The 14,932-nt window shown below is 51.9% G+C and overlaps 2 protein-coding genes across 4 annotated transcripts in view; both read right to left on the bottom strand.

Moving 5' to 3' along the window:
* The window catches only part of Cacna1s (calcium voltage-gated channel subunit alpha1 S), a 63,128-nt gene extending 53,407 nt beyond the window's left edge, over positions 1-9,721 (bottom strand). For 2 of the 3 annotated variants that reach the window (XM_074048666.1, XM_074048667.1), the window contains exons 1-2: positions 9,425-9,720; positions 7,591-7,696 (exon numbers count right to left, since the gene is read on the bottom strand). In XM_074048666.1, the coding sequence (XP_073904767.1) occupies positions 7,591-7,696; positions 9,425-9,576 (258 nt within the window). In that variant the 5' untranslated portion in view covers positions 9,577-9,720. Of the gene's footprint in view, positions 1-7,590; positions 7,697-9,424 lie in introns of all 3 variants that reach the window. The other variant, XR_012439056.1, reaches the window with a different exon arrangement.
* Positions 9,722-10,091: 370 nt separating this feature from the next.
* On the bottom strand, positions 10,092-12,283 carry Ascl5 (achaete-scute family bHLH transcription factor 5). The gene has a single exon (XM_074048668.1). The coding sequence runs from the start codon at positions 11,801-11,803 to the stop codon at positions 11,198-11,200; it is 606 nt and encodes a 201-aa protein (XP_073904769.1). The 5' UTR covers positions 11,804-12,283; the 3' UTR covers positions 10,092-11,197.
* Positions 12,284-14,932: the final 2,649 nt, after the last annotated feature.

The following is a 14,932-nucleotide window of genomic DNA, read 5'->3' as shown; positions in this document are numbered from 1 at the left end:
GAGACTTTGGAGCCCAGCCCCACCTGCTGACCCAAGTCAGCTTTGCTGGTGAGCCAGCCTGGTGTGCTGCCACTGCAGCCACCCTGTCCACTTAAGCTTCAGGTCTGGTATCTTCCTCAGCCCCCAGGTTTGGAAAACAACCAGCTGAGGAGTGAGGGAAGCAGCTATATTTAGCCCAATGAACCCAAGCCCAAGTGACTGTGACTAGAGTGGGTCTCTCCTGCCATGCTGTCTCCAAGGGGGATCTTTGTTCCCTCTTCCCTCCTCCACACTGGAAACCCAGCTCCCTCTGTTTGGAGTGGGCAGACATGCCAGCACTGTTAGGACATGGAGACAGGGGACTGAGAGTCACAGGCAGAGCATCCATCCTGGGAGTGGTGGGAGACCAGCGCCATCTTGGGTAGTAATGACAATAACAGCTGAGCGTTATTAAGCACCCACTTACTTTGCAAGGCCTTACTCTATTCACATTCATACACTGAATCCTCACTGAAACTCTGGGTGATAAGTATTCTTATCCTCATTGTACAAATGAGGAAACGAAGCACAGAGAGGTTGAACAATTTCTCCAAGATCACACAGCTGCCAAAGGGCAGAGCTATAATATATATACAGATAGTTTGATACCAGACTCCATGGTCTTAACCACCAGGCCATGCTGGGGAGGGAGAGAAAGGCATGTGGGGGACATCTAGATGCATTTTTCAGATCTTTCCTTCAACACCACTCCAGTCTCCAGTGTGACTTTAGCCATGCGCTGTCTTCTGGAGGGCAGAGAAGGAAAGGAATGAACCTTCATTGCACAACTCCCATGGACCAGGCTGGACATGAGGTCACTGCACTTGTGGATCGAACAGTCTTGAAAGGGTTGACACTTTGGCCCCTGTTCACTTATGAGGCAACAGAGGCACTGAGAGTTTAGGAAGCTGTCAACAGAAGTGGAGATGGAAGGTAAGTTTGTCTGATTTGAAAACTTTGTGCTTTTTCCATAATTCCCCCTAAAAGCTGCACAGCTTGGCAGAGTGCCCAGGGGCTCTTCCCAGACTTTTGTTATTCAGCAATGGAAGTGCCTACAGCGGTCTGCCCTGGTGTGAGGGGGTGGATTTGGGGGAATGCTAAGTGCCCCAAAAGGGAATCTGAGCCCTTGTGTTGGGGAGAAGGCAGTCCCCCAGGTTGGGGCAGAAAAGCCAGACTCCTATTTTATTTTGACAACCCATCATTGAGGACTGTCAGGTTTCTATATGGTGATCTAGGCTCTGAACCCCTGTGCCCTGCAGATCTGAATCTCTGAAGGTCAAGGACAGAGATGGGGTCCTTCTGAAGCCCCAGCCTTCCCAGATGCCGAGGTGGATGGGCTGATGGCTACAGGCGTTGGCGGGCACATTCCGGACCCTATAAAAAGACAAATGCCCTGGCTGCCAGAGGCTTAGGCTCCAGCCTCACAGAGGACGGTGAATAGCAACGTGAGCCTCAGGAATGTGACTGTGGCCTGGAGCATCCCATGAGGGCTTAGGGCAGTGGCTGCTCTGGAATGGAGGAAAGACTGGATAGGTGGAATGTGGAACCCACCCACGTCACTCCCCATGGGCAGCAGACAACGCTTACCTGATGGGTGTTGAGAAAACTCTTTCCAAACCTGCCATAGTGGAGTATTTTAGAAGAGGCCTGAGCAAGGATTATTTAACTGTCTCGAGCAGGGGTTCTCGAGCAGGGGTTCTCATCCAGGGCCCTAACTGACATTTGGACCAGATAATTCTGTGTTGGGGGAGGAGCTGCCCTGTGCACCTCAAGATGGTTAGCAGGTCCCCGGCTTCTGCCCACGGCTGCCAGAGCACACATCCCCACCCCCACCTCTGTGATTCCAGGCATGGGCAAATGTCCTTGGTGGGCAGAAGTCCTCCTCCTGCCCCCTCCCTTGAAAACCACCAACCTCAGGAATGGTTCTTTGTTTAACCTGCAGTCTAGGGTCCTGTAAAGATGGTTTCCACTCCCATGGTTACTGCCTTATCGCCCTGGAGGGCACAAACCAGCATGGCCTCTCACGGGGCCTGCCTGTGCCACCATCCTTTTCTCACAATGTATATCTTCCAGTTCTCTGTGAACCAGCTCCCCTTACAAGGCAAATTAACCTTTGACATGTGTTCCTTCTGCATTTTAATCAGTTACGTTTTCCCTTTTGGAAAAGTCCTACTTTGACACAGGATTGTTGTGAGGGTAGAAAAAGATAGCAGAGCAAAGGCGACCCATTTCTAGCCTACATCCAATAATTAGTAGCTGATCATTGTTGCTGGTTCATATGGTAGCAGCCCTCTCACAGGTCTCCTCTAATTCAATCAGTCCTCGCTTCCCAGAACAAACCCCCTATAAAGTCCAGGGAGCAGGCAGGGTGTGAGAATGGGGCTGGGTTCCAGCTGCATTTAGACGTCTCACTGCCCTTTCCACCGCAGCGCAGTGTCTGTTCCATCCTCCTGCTGACAGAGCAGTACTCTGACGTTGGTGTCCTGTGTCCTCTTCCCTCAGCCTCCACTCTCCTGGGAGGTTAGGCTGGACTGTGTTAGCCACAGGCCTCCAAGCCTTTGGAAGACTTCTCTCTTGGAGAAGCACAGGCTGGCCTGGAGGCTGGGCTGGTCACTCTGAGTGAACCTTCTGGCCCAGACAGCAATAACTCCACAGTCAGGAGAAAGCGGAATTATAGTGAAGGACCAGGACTCTCTCTGCTTCCCTGTACCATTCTTCAAGGAAGCCAGGTGTGGTGGTTCACACCTGTAATCTCAGCTAGACAAGAGCCTGCGATCAGGAGGATGGTGGTTCAAGGCCAGTCTGGGCAAAAAGTTATCAAGATCCTATTTCAACAAACAAGTTGAGTATGGTGGTAAGCTTCTTTAATCCCAGCTAGGCTAGACAGGAGGCAAAGTAGGAGGATCACAATCTGAAGCCAACCCCAGGCAAAAAAGCATAAGATCTTATCTAAAAGATAACTAAAGCAAAAAGGGCTAGGGGCGTGGCTCAAGTGGTGGAACACCTGCCTAGCAAGAGTGAGGCCCTGAGTTCAAACCTCAGTACCACCAAAAAAAAAAAAAAAGGCTACCCATGGAGCCAGTTGGGCATGTGCAATGAGTTAGCCTCTCTATGCCTCAGCTTCCTCATCCTTACGAACGAGAAAAGTGATTGCACCTGCATCATGGACGATAGACGTGAGTACACCTGGAAAGTGTTTCAACAGTGCCTGACACGAAGCAAGAACTCCACAAACAAATACTGGATATTGTTGTTTGTGATGACGGTAAAGGCCATTTGCCAGAGGGTAGGAGAGGTGACCAGGAAAGACCTTCAGATAAACTGGATTAAAGAGAATTTGGGTGATGAGTAGGGTGAAGAGGGACTTTTTTTTTTTTTAAATCCACAATAATCTTTTGGCACAGCTGTTGGATCCTTTGCATCTAGAACAATCTGGAGATCTTGGACCAGGACCTTCCTAGCAGGGAGGCCACTCTAAAGTCCTGGGGCCTGCAAGATGAAGGTCCTAATGTTGATAGATGAGGTACCACAGCCCAGAAGATCCCCTGTGCAATCCAGAAACCTCTCAAATATACAAATGAAGTCACTAGGGGTACAGAGAGTTTACACAACTTGTCCAGGATCACACAGCTAGGCCTGGACTTGAAAAAGCATAAGTTCTAATTCCAAACTCATTTTCCTAACTGTCGTGCCATACTGCTTCTTCAACGTGGCTGACTTCAGAGCCCATTCCCCCTCCACCACAAGGCCACACAGCTGGCCAGGCTGTCAGCATTCTGACCCTCTTCTTGCTACCCTCTGACCCACTTTATATTGCAAAACTCTTTGCCCTCTCTGGGCCTCAGTTTCTTCTTCTGTTTGAGTTAGACCACAGGCTTTTCCACTGTCACAGATCAGGCAGAGTCGGAGGGCACCCCCCCAGCCCCAAGAAATCCAGGTCTGTTACCCTTATTAGATGCTGGGGGTAAGGAGATGGGATGTCCCAGGGGAGTCATTACCACAAATGAAGGTGGTCAGGGTACCCATAATGAAGGGCCCACGCCCTGACTGCTTGCACATAAGGCAGCAGCAAGAAGACTTTCTTGCCTGCCCCCGCCATGGTCTGGGTCTGTCATCAAATGCTCAGGCATACAGAACCAATTGTCTGCTGGGTAGACCCAGACACCTATATCCCAAGATGCCCAAAGCTGGACTCTTCTTCCTCCTCCTCAGAATCCCAGGCTGCTTTCTTACTAAGCAACACCACCAGCAGCTCTGTCCCCCAACTACAGAGCCCAAGTACTAGCCTGTATTCCTCTCACCTCCCCCAGGCTCCATCCCCATCCCTGCATGAAGTTGGTCACCAAGTCTCACCAGCCCACTTCCTGTCTCTCAACACCACCCTCCAGCTCCAGGGCCTTCATTCTAGTTTCTGCCAGGATGACTTCAGTGGCCTTGTGTCCCTTTCCCTGCCTGTCTCATGTGCCACACTCTGACCTCTAACCTTGCCTCTAGATCATGGCTCCCCCACCCAGAACCCTCTTCCTGCTGCCTTCTGTAACACGCACACACACACACACACACACACACTTCCACCCTCACCCAGGGCCTGCTGCATCACTGGGATGATCCAAGGCAAGTGAAAATGTGTGACCCCTTATTCTAAAAGTGCTGATAAAGGTACTAGAACACAAAGCGTTTTGCTGTTTTCAGTGTACTTCTCAACCTGTCACACATTGTTTAATTGTCAACTGAATGTTGTGTGAGTAGGGTAGACTGAGGTAGGCACCTGTGAGTTGAAGGCAGACCCCTTTCAGGCCCTGCTCCCAACCCCTCCCCCACTACCCTCACCATCTGATAGCTGACATCTGCTGCCCTGGCCAGAGGTAAAGAGAAGCCAGGCAGCTCCCCTTCACACAGACCCACCAGGGCAACCGACTGTGGACAGGCAAAACCCAAAGACCTTGTGACCTCCATTCCGGGAGACAAGGAGTACTGGACTTTAAAGGCTTAGCTTTGCAGAGCTACAAACTGAATGGCAGTGACATGGCTAGCCCAGTGTGGGGACAGCCACAGCTATGCCCTTCCCTGAGACACCTAAAGGGCTCATGTGCCAATCCCAACCATCTCCATTCCCGCCCTGGCTGCCTGTCAGGGGCCAGGGCATTGGCGTGAGGCTGTCCTTTGAGGCAGGAAGGTAGCAACAGGTGAACCCATGTGTGAGCCATGTCTCCAAGCTCCCAATGCCTGTGGCATAGTTCCAATGGACTTTGCTTTCAAAACATAAACTCAAAGATAAAATTAATTAAAATTTCAATATCAGGACCATGGAGCATTAAACCCCAAGTATGGAGCCATGAACAGGTCAGATACCACCAAGCTGTCCCTGTCCTTCTCTTTCAGGTATGTAAGGTTAACATCCCATTCTTTGGGAACCTTCCCGTTCCCAAACCAGCTTAGGTGCTCTTCCAGGAGCTAGCAGAGTGTCCCCAACCTCACATACTGCCCATTTCATCTTAACTTCCTATATAATTAATTTAATTGTAATTACTTGTTTGATTGATTGAATTAAGGTTTCTTAAAGATGGAAACTACATCTACTTGGTTCTCAATTATATTTCTAATATATGCTAAGGATATGCTAACTAAATATGTATTTGTAAAACGAATGAGAAAGTTAATTCAGAATTGGTCCTAAAGAAGGCCTTCCTTTGGCAAAAAACTGGATTATTTTGGATAACTGAAAAGTTCCCAACCTTCCTCAAATACCTACAAAGTAGCCAATAGAGTGAGGAGAGATAAATTCTCCATCTCCCTTCCTCCTGCTCTGTCCTCATGTGTCACTGTTGATGGGTGCTGTGGAAATGAATATGTAGACAAGAGGGAATGAGGAGCCTCAGGCAGAAGCTGCTGTGTGACCTTAAATATGGTCTGCTCTGTCTGGGTTTCACAGAAAAGGGGTCTCCCATCTCCATGGGAGTCACCTGACTTATCAGGTGACACTGACCACTTTGGAAAGGTTGTGGGTCAGCTTTCCCTCTCCCAGGGAACTCACCATCCTGTCTCTTTGAATTCTAGACCTAACTGGAGGCTCAGAAGCTCCCACCCACAGACTAAAGGGAAACACTCATAGGACCATTTGAAAAATCTGAGGCAGCCATTTTGTTTCAAGATGGAAGATGATGTAATCATTTAAGTGTAATTGAATATCCTCCAAGGAAAGCAGAGTTTCTTGCAAAAGCAGTCAACTTCTTTAAAAGTGCATGTGGAACCTAAGTCCCAAAATATGAAATCCTAAATAGAGGGGTGAACCCAGAGCCCTCCCTAAATTCTGAGACTTGGGGAAACCGAGCCTTTTTGAGGCTTCCCTGCCAGCATAGGCCACATCATCCCTGGCTTCCTTTGGTCTTTCTACCTTGGGAGTTCGGCTTTTTCACTATAGCAGCACACATTCAGAATCCCAGCTTCTCCCCTCAAGATAGACCAGCATAAAGAGAGGTAGAAAGAAGAACCTTTCTTTCCAGCTCACTGGTGGGCCTCCTCCTGCCCCACCCCTATAGTTTCCCTGTGCAGAGAAAAGACCTGTTGAAACAGTGGTCCACTGATCTGGAGTTTGTTTCTGCAGAGCTGGGGATCGAACCTACCACCTACGGCATGCTTACACAAGTACTCTACCACTGAGCCATATCCCCAGCCCGCTGTTTCTCAGAGGACTTCTGCTGCAAGTTCCCAGGCTGGTAGAGAAGCAGGTTACAAAGCCAGAGAGACCTGAGCGTGAGGCTCCAACACAAGAGTTGGGTGGGGGTGACTCTGGGCAAGGTACCAAAACTTCTCCACGCCTCAGTCTGCTTGTCTTACTTATGCCATATGTCATGGAGATTCAATAGGACAGTAGTGCACACTGGCACAGGGCCAGGCGGAGATCAAGAACTTAATAAATATTACCTTAAAATTATTATTAACCACTGAGTAAGTAAGTCCCTTCATCACTCTAGGCCTCAGGTTCTTTCTGCATCAAGCAAAATGAGATGGGGAAGAGGAAGGACCACCCAGTTCTTGAAAATCCCCTCCAGCTCTGGCACTGGATGACTCCCTGTCTGTGTTACTGGTGAATGGAGCAGGGAGAAAGGGGCATCGCAAAATTGTAAAGCATGCTCCTGCAGATTCCTGCATCAGATGCTCCCATTAGGCAAGCTCAGTGGGAGCCAGGTTCTTCTGCTTTCTATCCAGGGAGAAGAATTAGTATACAACCTCTCTGGCTCATGGATGCTCTGATAGGAGCTCAGTTTCCCCATTTGTCAAGTGGGACTACTCTATGGGGTTACTGGGAGGACGTCATAGATTTACTCCTTTGGGGTGCTTGGCACAGTGTCTGGACACACAGTGAGTACTTGCTCAATGCTGGTCAATGATGTCACAGAGTCTGCAATGAGCAGGTTTTATCCTGCTCAGCTCTAGAGTCACCAGCAGCCCTGCAGGGCATGGGACAGCAAAGTCTGCATTCTCTGGGAGTTGAATTGCCAGCACTGCCCACCAGAACAGAGTTCTCCAAGGGTGTCCCCAGCCTTGGAGGGGACAGGAGGACCATCTTACCAGGCCGAGGTTCAGAGCATTGTTGTCATCTTCAGGCATGGGCAGGTACACGGCCAGGGCCACGCAGTTGGCAAAGATTGTAAGCAAGATGATGGTCTCGAAGGGTCTGGTACCAGGGTTAAGGAGAGCCCCTGAGCAAGCTGTGAGGTTCGCTGGGCTGAGGTGAAGGGAGGCTGAGGGCCAGCCTGGACTGTGACTGTCATTCCGGGGGTGGCAGCGGGGATTGGGCAACCTTGTGATGCTCTTTCCTTACTTTCCTGAATTTCTGGCCCAGGAATCTGGCACCCTGTCCTCTGGAATAGGTAACTTCCACTTAGACTCTTGGCACTGCCAAAGGCTGGTACCTGGAGCTTTAAGGTCTCTGTGTCACTCCACTCTGAGTGCCTGCCCACCTCTCCCCTTCCCAAAGAGCCCTGGCTTTCTGAAATTCTGGCAATACCACCTGCAGGGCTCACTAGGATAAATGCCAGGGAGGTTGGGAGACTGATGTGGATTTGTGCCAAATACGCTCCAAAGCAGGGCTGGGAAAGGGCAGATAGGGAGATGAATGGTGGATTTTCAGAACTGTGTGCCACACTGGGGTACACAGGCTTGCACCCACTCACACCCTCTCCCAGACACACCCACTTTCCAAGGCCATTTCCAGAGCATCCCCTGGGCAGTGCCTTTCTTGCTTTCTGGTCCACTAGAAAGCAACTATGTGGGAGGAGTGAAGAGAAACAGAGAGATGTGTGAGACATTGGTGTGTAGTTTGGCTAGCAGAGTGGGAGACATGCTATGTACACAGGCTTGTTTGGAAAATACCATCCTTCCCAGTAGCCTCCAGCGTTTGAGAAGAGGAGGGATAAAGGGCAGAAGCTGCAAGAGGCGACGACTCAGAGGAGCAGAGAACGGAGAAAAGGGAGAGGCTGCCAGGCAAACCCACTCTGACAGTAGATGGGCTGGGGGGTGATGTGGCCTGGCCCAGTGCTGTGTGGGGCACAGGGCTGACCTCGATCCCACAGTCTCCATGTGGCCCCATGTCTCTCTCACCCTTCCAGCTATCCCTTATTCTCCTTTTCTCCCAAGGAACAGCTGGTGGGAGCCCACGCTGCCAGAGCCCTTCAGAAATATTTCAAATATGCCTGACTCTCTCTCAGAACCCACTTGACACAGGCCTCCTCTCCTGTCTGAAGCTCCTTCCTCCTGTCCCCAAATAACCCAGATATTTTCATCATTCTTTCTCCCAGAACCCAGGCCAACAGAAAGGCCTGTGTCCCTGGCCCCAGGGCACCATGTCTGGCTAAAACAGCCGGGTTTGCTTGCCTGAGTCCTGGAGCAGCAAAGAGCAGGCTGTTCCTCACCCCATTTATCCTTTACTTCATATGCAGTGAGGATTGGCTGGCAGGCAGTGGAAGCCTTCCCTCAACTGCCACACTCTTCACTTCCACCCCTTTCATCCAGGGGGAGATTTTCTGGAAGAGGTCTCTGCTACTCTCTACCACTGTATTCCCAAACAGGACCATTGTTTCAAAACCCCAAGCGGTGCCCCACGATGTTGTGGACTTGGAACAGCTGAAAACAGTCCCCAGGAACAAAGGCCCCTACCACGAATGGTCAATAGTCTCTCTGTTGCCTAGGACCTGGGTGGCCCATTCAGATCCCAGGAAGCCACTCCAACTCCTGCCTTGTCACCAGTGTGGTGAAGGCCTCCTTCCTTCCCAAAGGTTCTTCATAGTACACTTCTGAAAGGTGCTTCCCCCGATCCCAAGTCTCCAGTCACCTGAGCTGTGTGACCACCCGCGCCCCTCCCCACCCCCCACCCTGGCCCCACCACCCGGGCCCTGAAGGATACTTCCATTCCACGATGCTGATGCAGGCCTTCCTCAGGGGGTTCTGGAGGGTCAGGCAGAACAAGGCCCGGGGTGGCCTTGGCAGAAGCTCAGGCACAGGCTTCTTGGGCTGCTTTTTCCTCAGTCCCTCGTCCTGGGGTGAGGACGGCTCCATGGCTTCCCTGGCAACCTTGCTCTTCCCTGCTCCCCCACCCCACTGCCCTCTCCTCCCTGCGTCCCCAATGCCCCCCGCCTTGGGGACTGGGCCTAGTTGAGCCTGTCCCGCTGAGGCAGCCAGGCGGGGGCGGGTGTGGGGACAGGAAGATTACACTGCTTGCTCCCAGCAAGTAAAATTAGCTTCCACTCCCCTCCTGCAGCCTGGCCTGAGCTCCTGAGGCCAGACAGCTGTCATTCCTTCCATCCTAGCCAGTGACATCCCAATCCATCCGGGGAGAAGACTAGGGTGGGGGGAGGAACTTACACCCAGGCCTGAAACCAAGCAGGGGCAGTGGGAGATAGCACAGGTTTCAGGGCTGGGGGGCAAGTTCAGGAAGGTGGAGCCTGAGGCATGGAGCCTCACATCACACTGGGGTTAGGTTCTTCCAGCCCAGCCCCATGACACTGTCCAGAGAAGGTGATGGACACCCTAGCTAGCTCAGCACATCACACCCCCACCCTCCATCACAGTACTGCAGAGATCAGACAAGATTCTTTCCACCATCACCCAGACCAGGCCTGCCTCCTGTTGGGGAAACACTGGTCCCCCTCCCAGGACAACTTTGAATGGGCACACCTCTGGCACAGCACCTGCTACACTGTGAAGTGATCCTGTGCTTGTATTTTTCTTCCCCACCCCCTCCTGCCTGGAAAAGTGCAAGGATTGTGGGTTTTCTCTGAAACTCAGGCTCCTCCTGCACACAGTCCCCAGCTGCAGAAGTAATGGAACACCTTGCAGCAAGTGTTCTGAGCTGGAGGGTGAGTGAGATGGGGTGTGCTGAGGTCGGACAACGATCTAGGGAAGCACAAAACGTAGCAATCCATTTATTTAGCCCTTGGTGCAAGCACAGAGTCAATGGACCCCCGAGTCTTACAAATCTTAGGGGAAAAATCATGCAGTCCTCACCTAACCTGGGTAAACCTAAGAAGGCCACACTGAGGGATGAGGGGAAAGGTAGGTGACCCCTCCTCCATTGAGCAAGCCAAAGAAATCCGCCAGGGCACACACACCCGGCCTCCTTCTAAGTTCCATCCGCGCTGAGTGCAGGCAGCAGTCTGGCCTCACATCTGTCCCTCTAGGTTCTTCTCGCCAGAGCAGGAAAGCTCCCAGAAATCGCTAGTATTTGAGGCCATCTGGTGGAGGGCCGGGACATCACGCATCCGAATCAAAGTGCGGCTCCCTTCCAGGGGACTCGCTTCGTTGAGGCAGTGGAGGACTGAGAACCACCAGGGACCGGCTGGGATCCGACTTCCCCCAACGCAGAGCTGAGGCAGAGCGCGAGACAAACCCAGAGATGACCGTCCTGGGTTGTCCTTTGCATCCTGGAGCGGGCGCTTCACAACGGGCGCTGTCCCAGGTCCGGTCCCTCCCTGCACCCACGGGTCTCCTCGGGTCTCTACCGTGCCTTTAGCACCCCTGCCCTCTCCCCCACCTCAAGCTGGTGGAGATGGGATGCCGCGGATCTGAGTCTCACGGACCCACCCCGCACCACCAGTGAGTGACCCAGCAGCACCCACGTTGCTCCCGAGGATGGAACATGGCCTGCGATCCCCCGAACCCCGGGAGGCCTTCGTCCAAATCAATGGCTGGACTCCTCCGATTCGAAGAAAGGCGAGGAGGAGAAGCAGGAGGACTCGGACGTCTCGGGCACCAGGGCGGGAGGCGCGCGGGCTTCACCGTGGCCGGCGGGACAGTCGGGTTGGGGGCCTGCGGGCGGCGCGGAGGTGGCGGCGGAAGGCGCGCCATCTGGGGCTGCGCTCAGCAGCTCCTGCAGGTATTTGATGTAGCGGATGGCGGCGCGCAGCGTCTCCACCTTGCTGAGCCGCTTCTCCGCCAGGGCGCCGGGGAGGTGGCCGCGGAGGCGCGCGTAGCCCTCGTTCACGCACTTGACGCGCTGCCGCTCGCGCTCGTTGCGCTTCTGGATGAAGGCGGGCTCGAACGGGTAGTCGTAGACCCCGAAGGCGCCGGGGAAGGGCACGTAGGGGAACACCCCAGCGTAGGCATCGTAGTATGGGGGATCGGCGGGGCCGGGGTACAGCAGGAAGGGCACGTTGCCCAGGGGGTCGGCGGCGGGCAGTGGCCCCTGCCTGGGAGCGGATATGACGCCCAGCTGCACGCATGGGGAGCTGCTGGGGCTCCCCATGGGCCTGCGGTCCACCAGGGCCCGGCAGAAGTTATTGTTCATGGTGTTTCGTGGACCTGGACCCAGAGTGGGACCCTCACCCAATGGCCCCTGCTGGGATCTGCACCGTCCTGACCACGGGGGCAAGTCACATCGCCAGCAGCATCTCTGGGACACCAGGAGTTGCTAGGGTTTCTCTTTTGCCTTTTGGGGTGGCTTCTGGGGGTTCCCTAAAGCGAGCCATAGTTGTGGTCGAGAGTGGCCCCTCGCAGAGGCTCCGCGACTACCTTTTCCATTCTAGCTCGTGGTGCCACGGATCTCCACGGGCCCTCTCCTTCCTCCATGGCACCCGTGGGCCACGCGCCCCGCCTGCAGCCCAGCATGAGCACCTCCCCCTGGTGCTAGCCCCGAGCCTCCATGCCAGGATGCTCCCGTGCCTGGTTCTTGTCCTCGCAGCCTTGGGGATCCTCAGGCTCGCTGGAGGGTCCGAAATGATGATTGCTTTTCGGAGTGTGCCAGCTCAGGAGGGGGAGTCCTGGGAACGATTCTAAAAAAGAGGAGAGTGAAGCCAGTGAGGAAAGACCTGTATTATGGGCTTCTGTGCGTCACTTTTACCCTCAGAAGTGATTGCATCATGAAGGAAGGCAGTATGACTTTGGGAGAAGTGTAGATAGGAGTCAAATCTTGTTTTTATCTCTTAAAACGAGGTAAGCTCTTTGACATTTTTTTGTTTTGTTTATTGTTCTTTTCTGGTACCGGAATTTGAACTCAGGGCCCTGAGCTTGCTAAGCAGGTACCCTACCACTTGAGCCACTCCTCCAGCCCAGGGGCTGATGTCTTTGAGTCATTGCTTCTGTATATGGAGACATTGAAAATATCCTTCACAGGAAGTTAATAAGATGGGAGAGTTGTAATCCTAGCTACTTGGGAGGTTGAGATCAGGAGGATTGTCGTTTGAGGCCAGTCTAGGCAAATAGTTCAAGGGACCCCCATTTCCAAAACAACCAGAGCAAAATGAACTGGAGGAGTGGCTCAAGCGGTAGGAGTGCCTGCTTGGCCAGCGCGAAGACCTGTTTTCAAACCCAGTCCCACCAAAAAAGGAAAAGAAAGACAGGAGAATCAAATGAGAAAAAAAATCCCCAAACACCTCCTACCTGGCCTGGCCTGGCTGATAAAAATGCCAGGGATCATTATTAGGCATTTGATGAGATCAAGTACAAAAATGCCCCAGGTGCCTGCTCCAGTCCCTGGGTCCAGAATATACCAACTCACTCCATCCTGGCTTTCTTCATGGCTCCCAGCCAGTCCCTGACGTGTAATAGATGCTCCATTGATCCTTGTTGAATAACTGACAGAGAGGATTAGGCTAGGCTTGTTGGGGTGGGGCTTAATTACATGTAGCCTTCCCCAGGCTTTAGGAGGCTGTTATTTCAGAAATAATTGGTCTGTGTTGAGTTTAAGTGCCACCAAGTCTCGTCGCCTGTGGTTATCAGATCCGAGCTAAGTGTCGTTTTTTCTAGGAAGCCTCTCTAATCCTGCTCCTCCTCTAGTGCGTGTCCACGGTGTTCCTAAATGACAACTTAGCACTCATCACACTATTTTTGTTTTCACTTCATGGAAAATGGCTCAGGGTTTACCAAATGAGTGAGTGAGCTGGGGCTGCATCCCATGTGAGAATCATGGGACCCTGTGAGGTTTTGGACAAGGGGCAAGGCTTGTCCACAAGACAGGAAGGGACCTCTCCCTCCCAGACAGGGATGTCTGTGGTAAACTCAGACTCCGCAGTATCTCTTGAGCCTTTCCACCTTTGTCCTTTTTGTAAGCCTTGAGTCTGTTCCCGGCCAGCTGGCCAGCTTTGTCCTCTACACTGAATGAGAGCAAACAACAAAACTAAACAAAAAACCAGGGATTGAAAGCATCATGGTGAGCTGGCAGAGTGGCTCAAGTGGTAGAGAGCCTGCCTAGCAAGCGTGAGGTCCTGAGTTCAAACCCTAGTGCCACCAAAAAAAAAAAAAAAGCTGGAAAGCATCATGGCTTACAGTTGCTCTCAAGTGGAAGCAAATGTATGAGACGTTGGGACTAATTCATAGGTCCTCCCTCCCTTCTCGGCAGTGTTTCAGGGGTCCCCAAAAAAGTTCTAGAAAAGTTTCTCTCCCAAACAGACTCTCAGCTCTATCAGGACTGCCTCCCCCTGACTCACTCTGACTCACACCCTGGCTGACATCTACTATGGTCTCGGACCCTCTGTACACCTCACTGTTTTGCCACCCCTGCTGTCCATAAGGGAGGGCTCAGATCCAGCTCTGCCCACACTTGCTGGAGCTTTCCATCTCTCCACTCCCCAGGCTTCAAAGCTGGGCATTCGGAGACTTCACCCCGATTGTGAGCATCTAGCAGCACTAGGCTTTTTCTTTCACAGGTAATCCCCAAGCCCTCCCTCAGCCAGGCACATAAAGAATCCCCAAAAGCTGTACTAGCAGGACCCCCCCCACACACAAGATCCCTATCTATTAGTTGATTCAGTTATTTAAATTCGATCTGATAGAGGTCAGAAGTTCATTTATATTAATTATAATTTTAATAAATTCAACTTAATTTCTGCTCATATGGATTCAATATCCACAATCTTTTCATTTTTAAAGAAGTAACTTGTATACTATTTATATTTTTTTCATAGAACTGTTCAGAAAAGTGACTCAAACAAGAAACCTCACAGCAGGGCCATGTGTTTCTTTAGGTAGTTCTAGCTTTACTGTGAGGACAGATAACCAGCCAGGGAACATAGGTGAGGACACACCTGTGGGGAGTTGTGCTCTTCTCTGTCACACAACCTCTACCCCATACCAAGAATGGAGCAGCACCGTGTAGCCAGATATCATTCAGTGCAGTGACATTCATTCAGTAATTTACTGAGGCCCTTCTGTATGCAGGGACTGTTCCAGCTACTAGGCTACAACAATCAACAAACATTGTAGTAAAATAACAGTATAGCTATTGTTTGGATTTTTTTGTTTGTTTGTGAGACTGGGGTTTGAACTCAGGACATCAAGCTTGCTAGGCAGCCATCCGCCAGCCCTGTTTTGGGTTGGCTGTTTTGAGATAGGGTCTCACAAACTATCTACCTTGGCTGGGTTTGAACCATCACCCTCTTGATTTCTGCCTCCTGAGTGGCTAGGATTACAGGTGTGAGCA

The sequence above is a fragment of the Castor canadensis genome, chromosome 11 (genome assembly GCF_047511655.1).
Source record: "Castor canadensis chromosome 11, mCasCan1.hap1v2, whole genome shotgun sequence".
In the NCBI taxonomy this organism is placed as follows: Eukaryota; Metazoa; Chordata; class Mammalia; order Rodentia; family Castoridae; genus Castor; species Castor canadensis.
The sequence above is the reverse complement of the archived record's forward strand: the minus strand, read 5'-3'. Positions and strand labels throughout refer to the sequence as shown.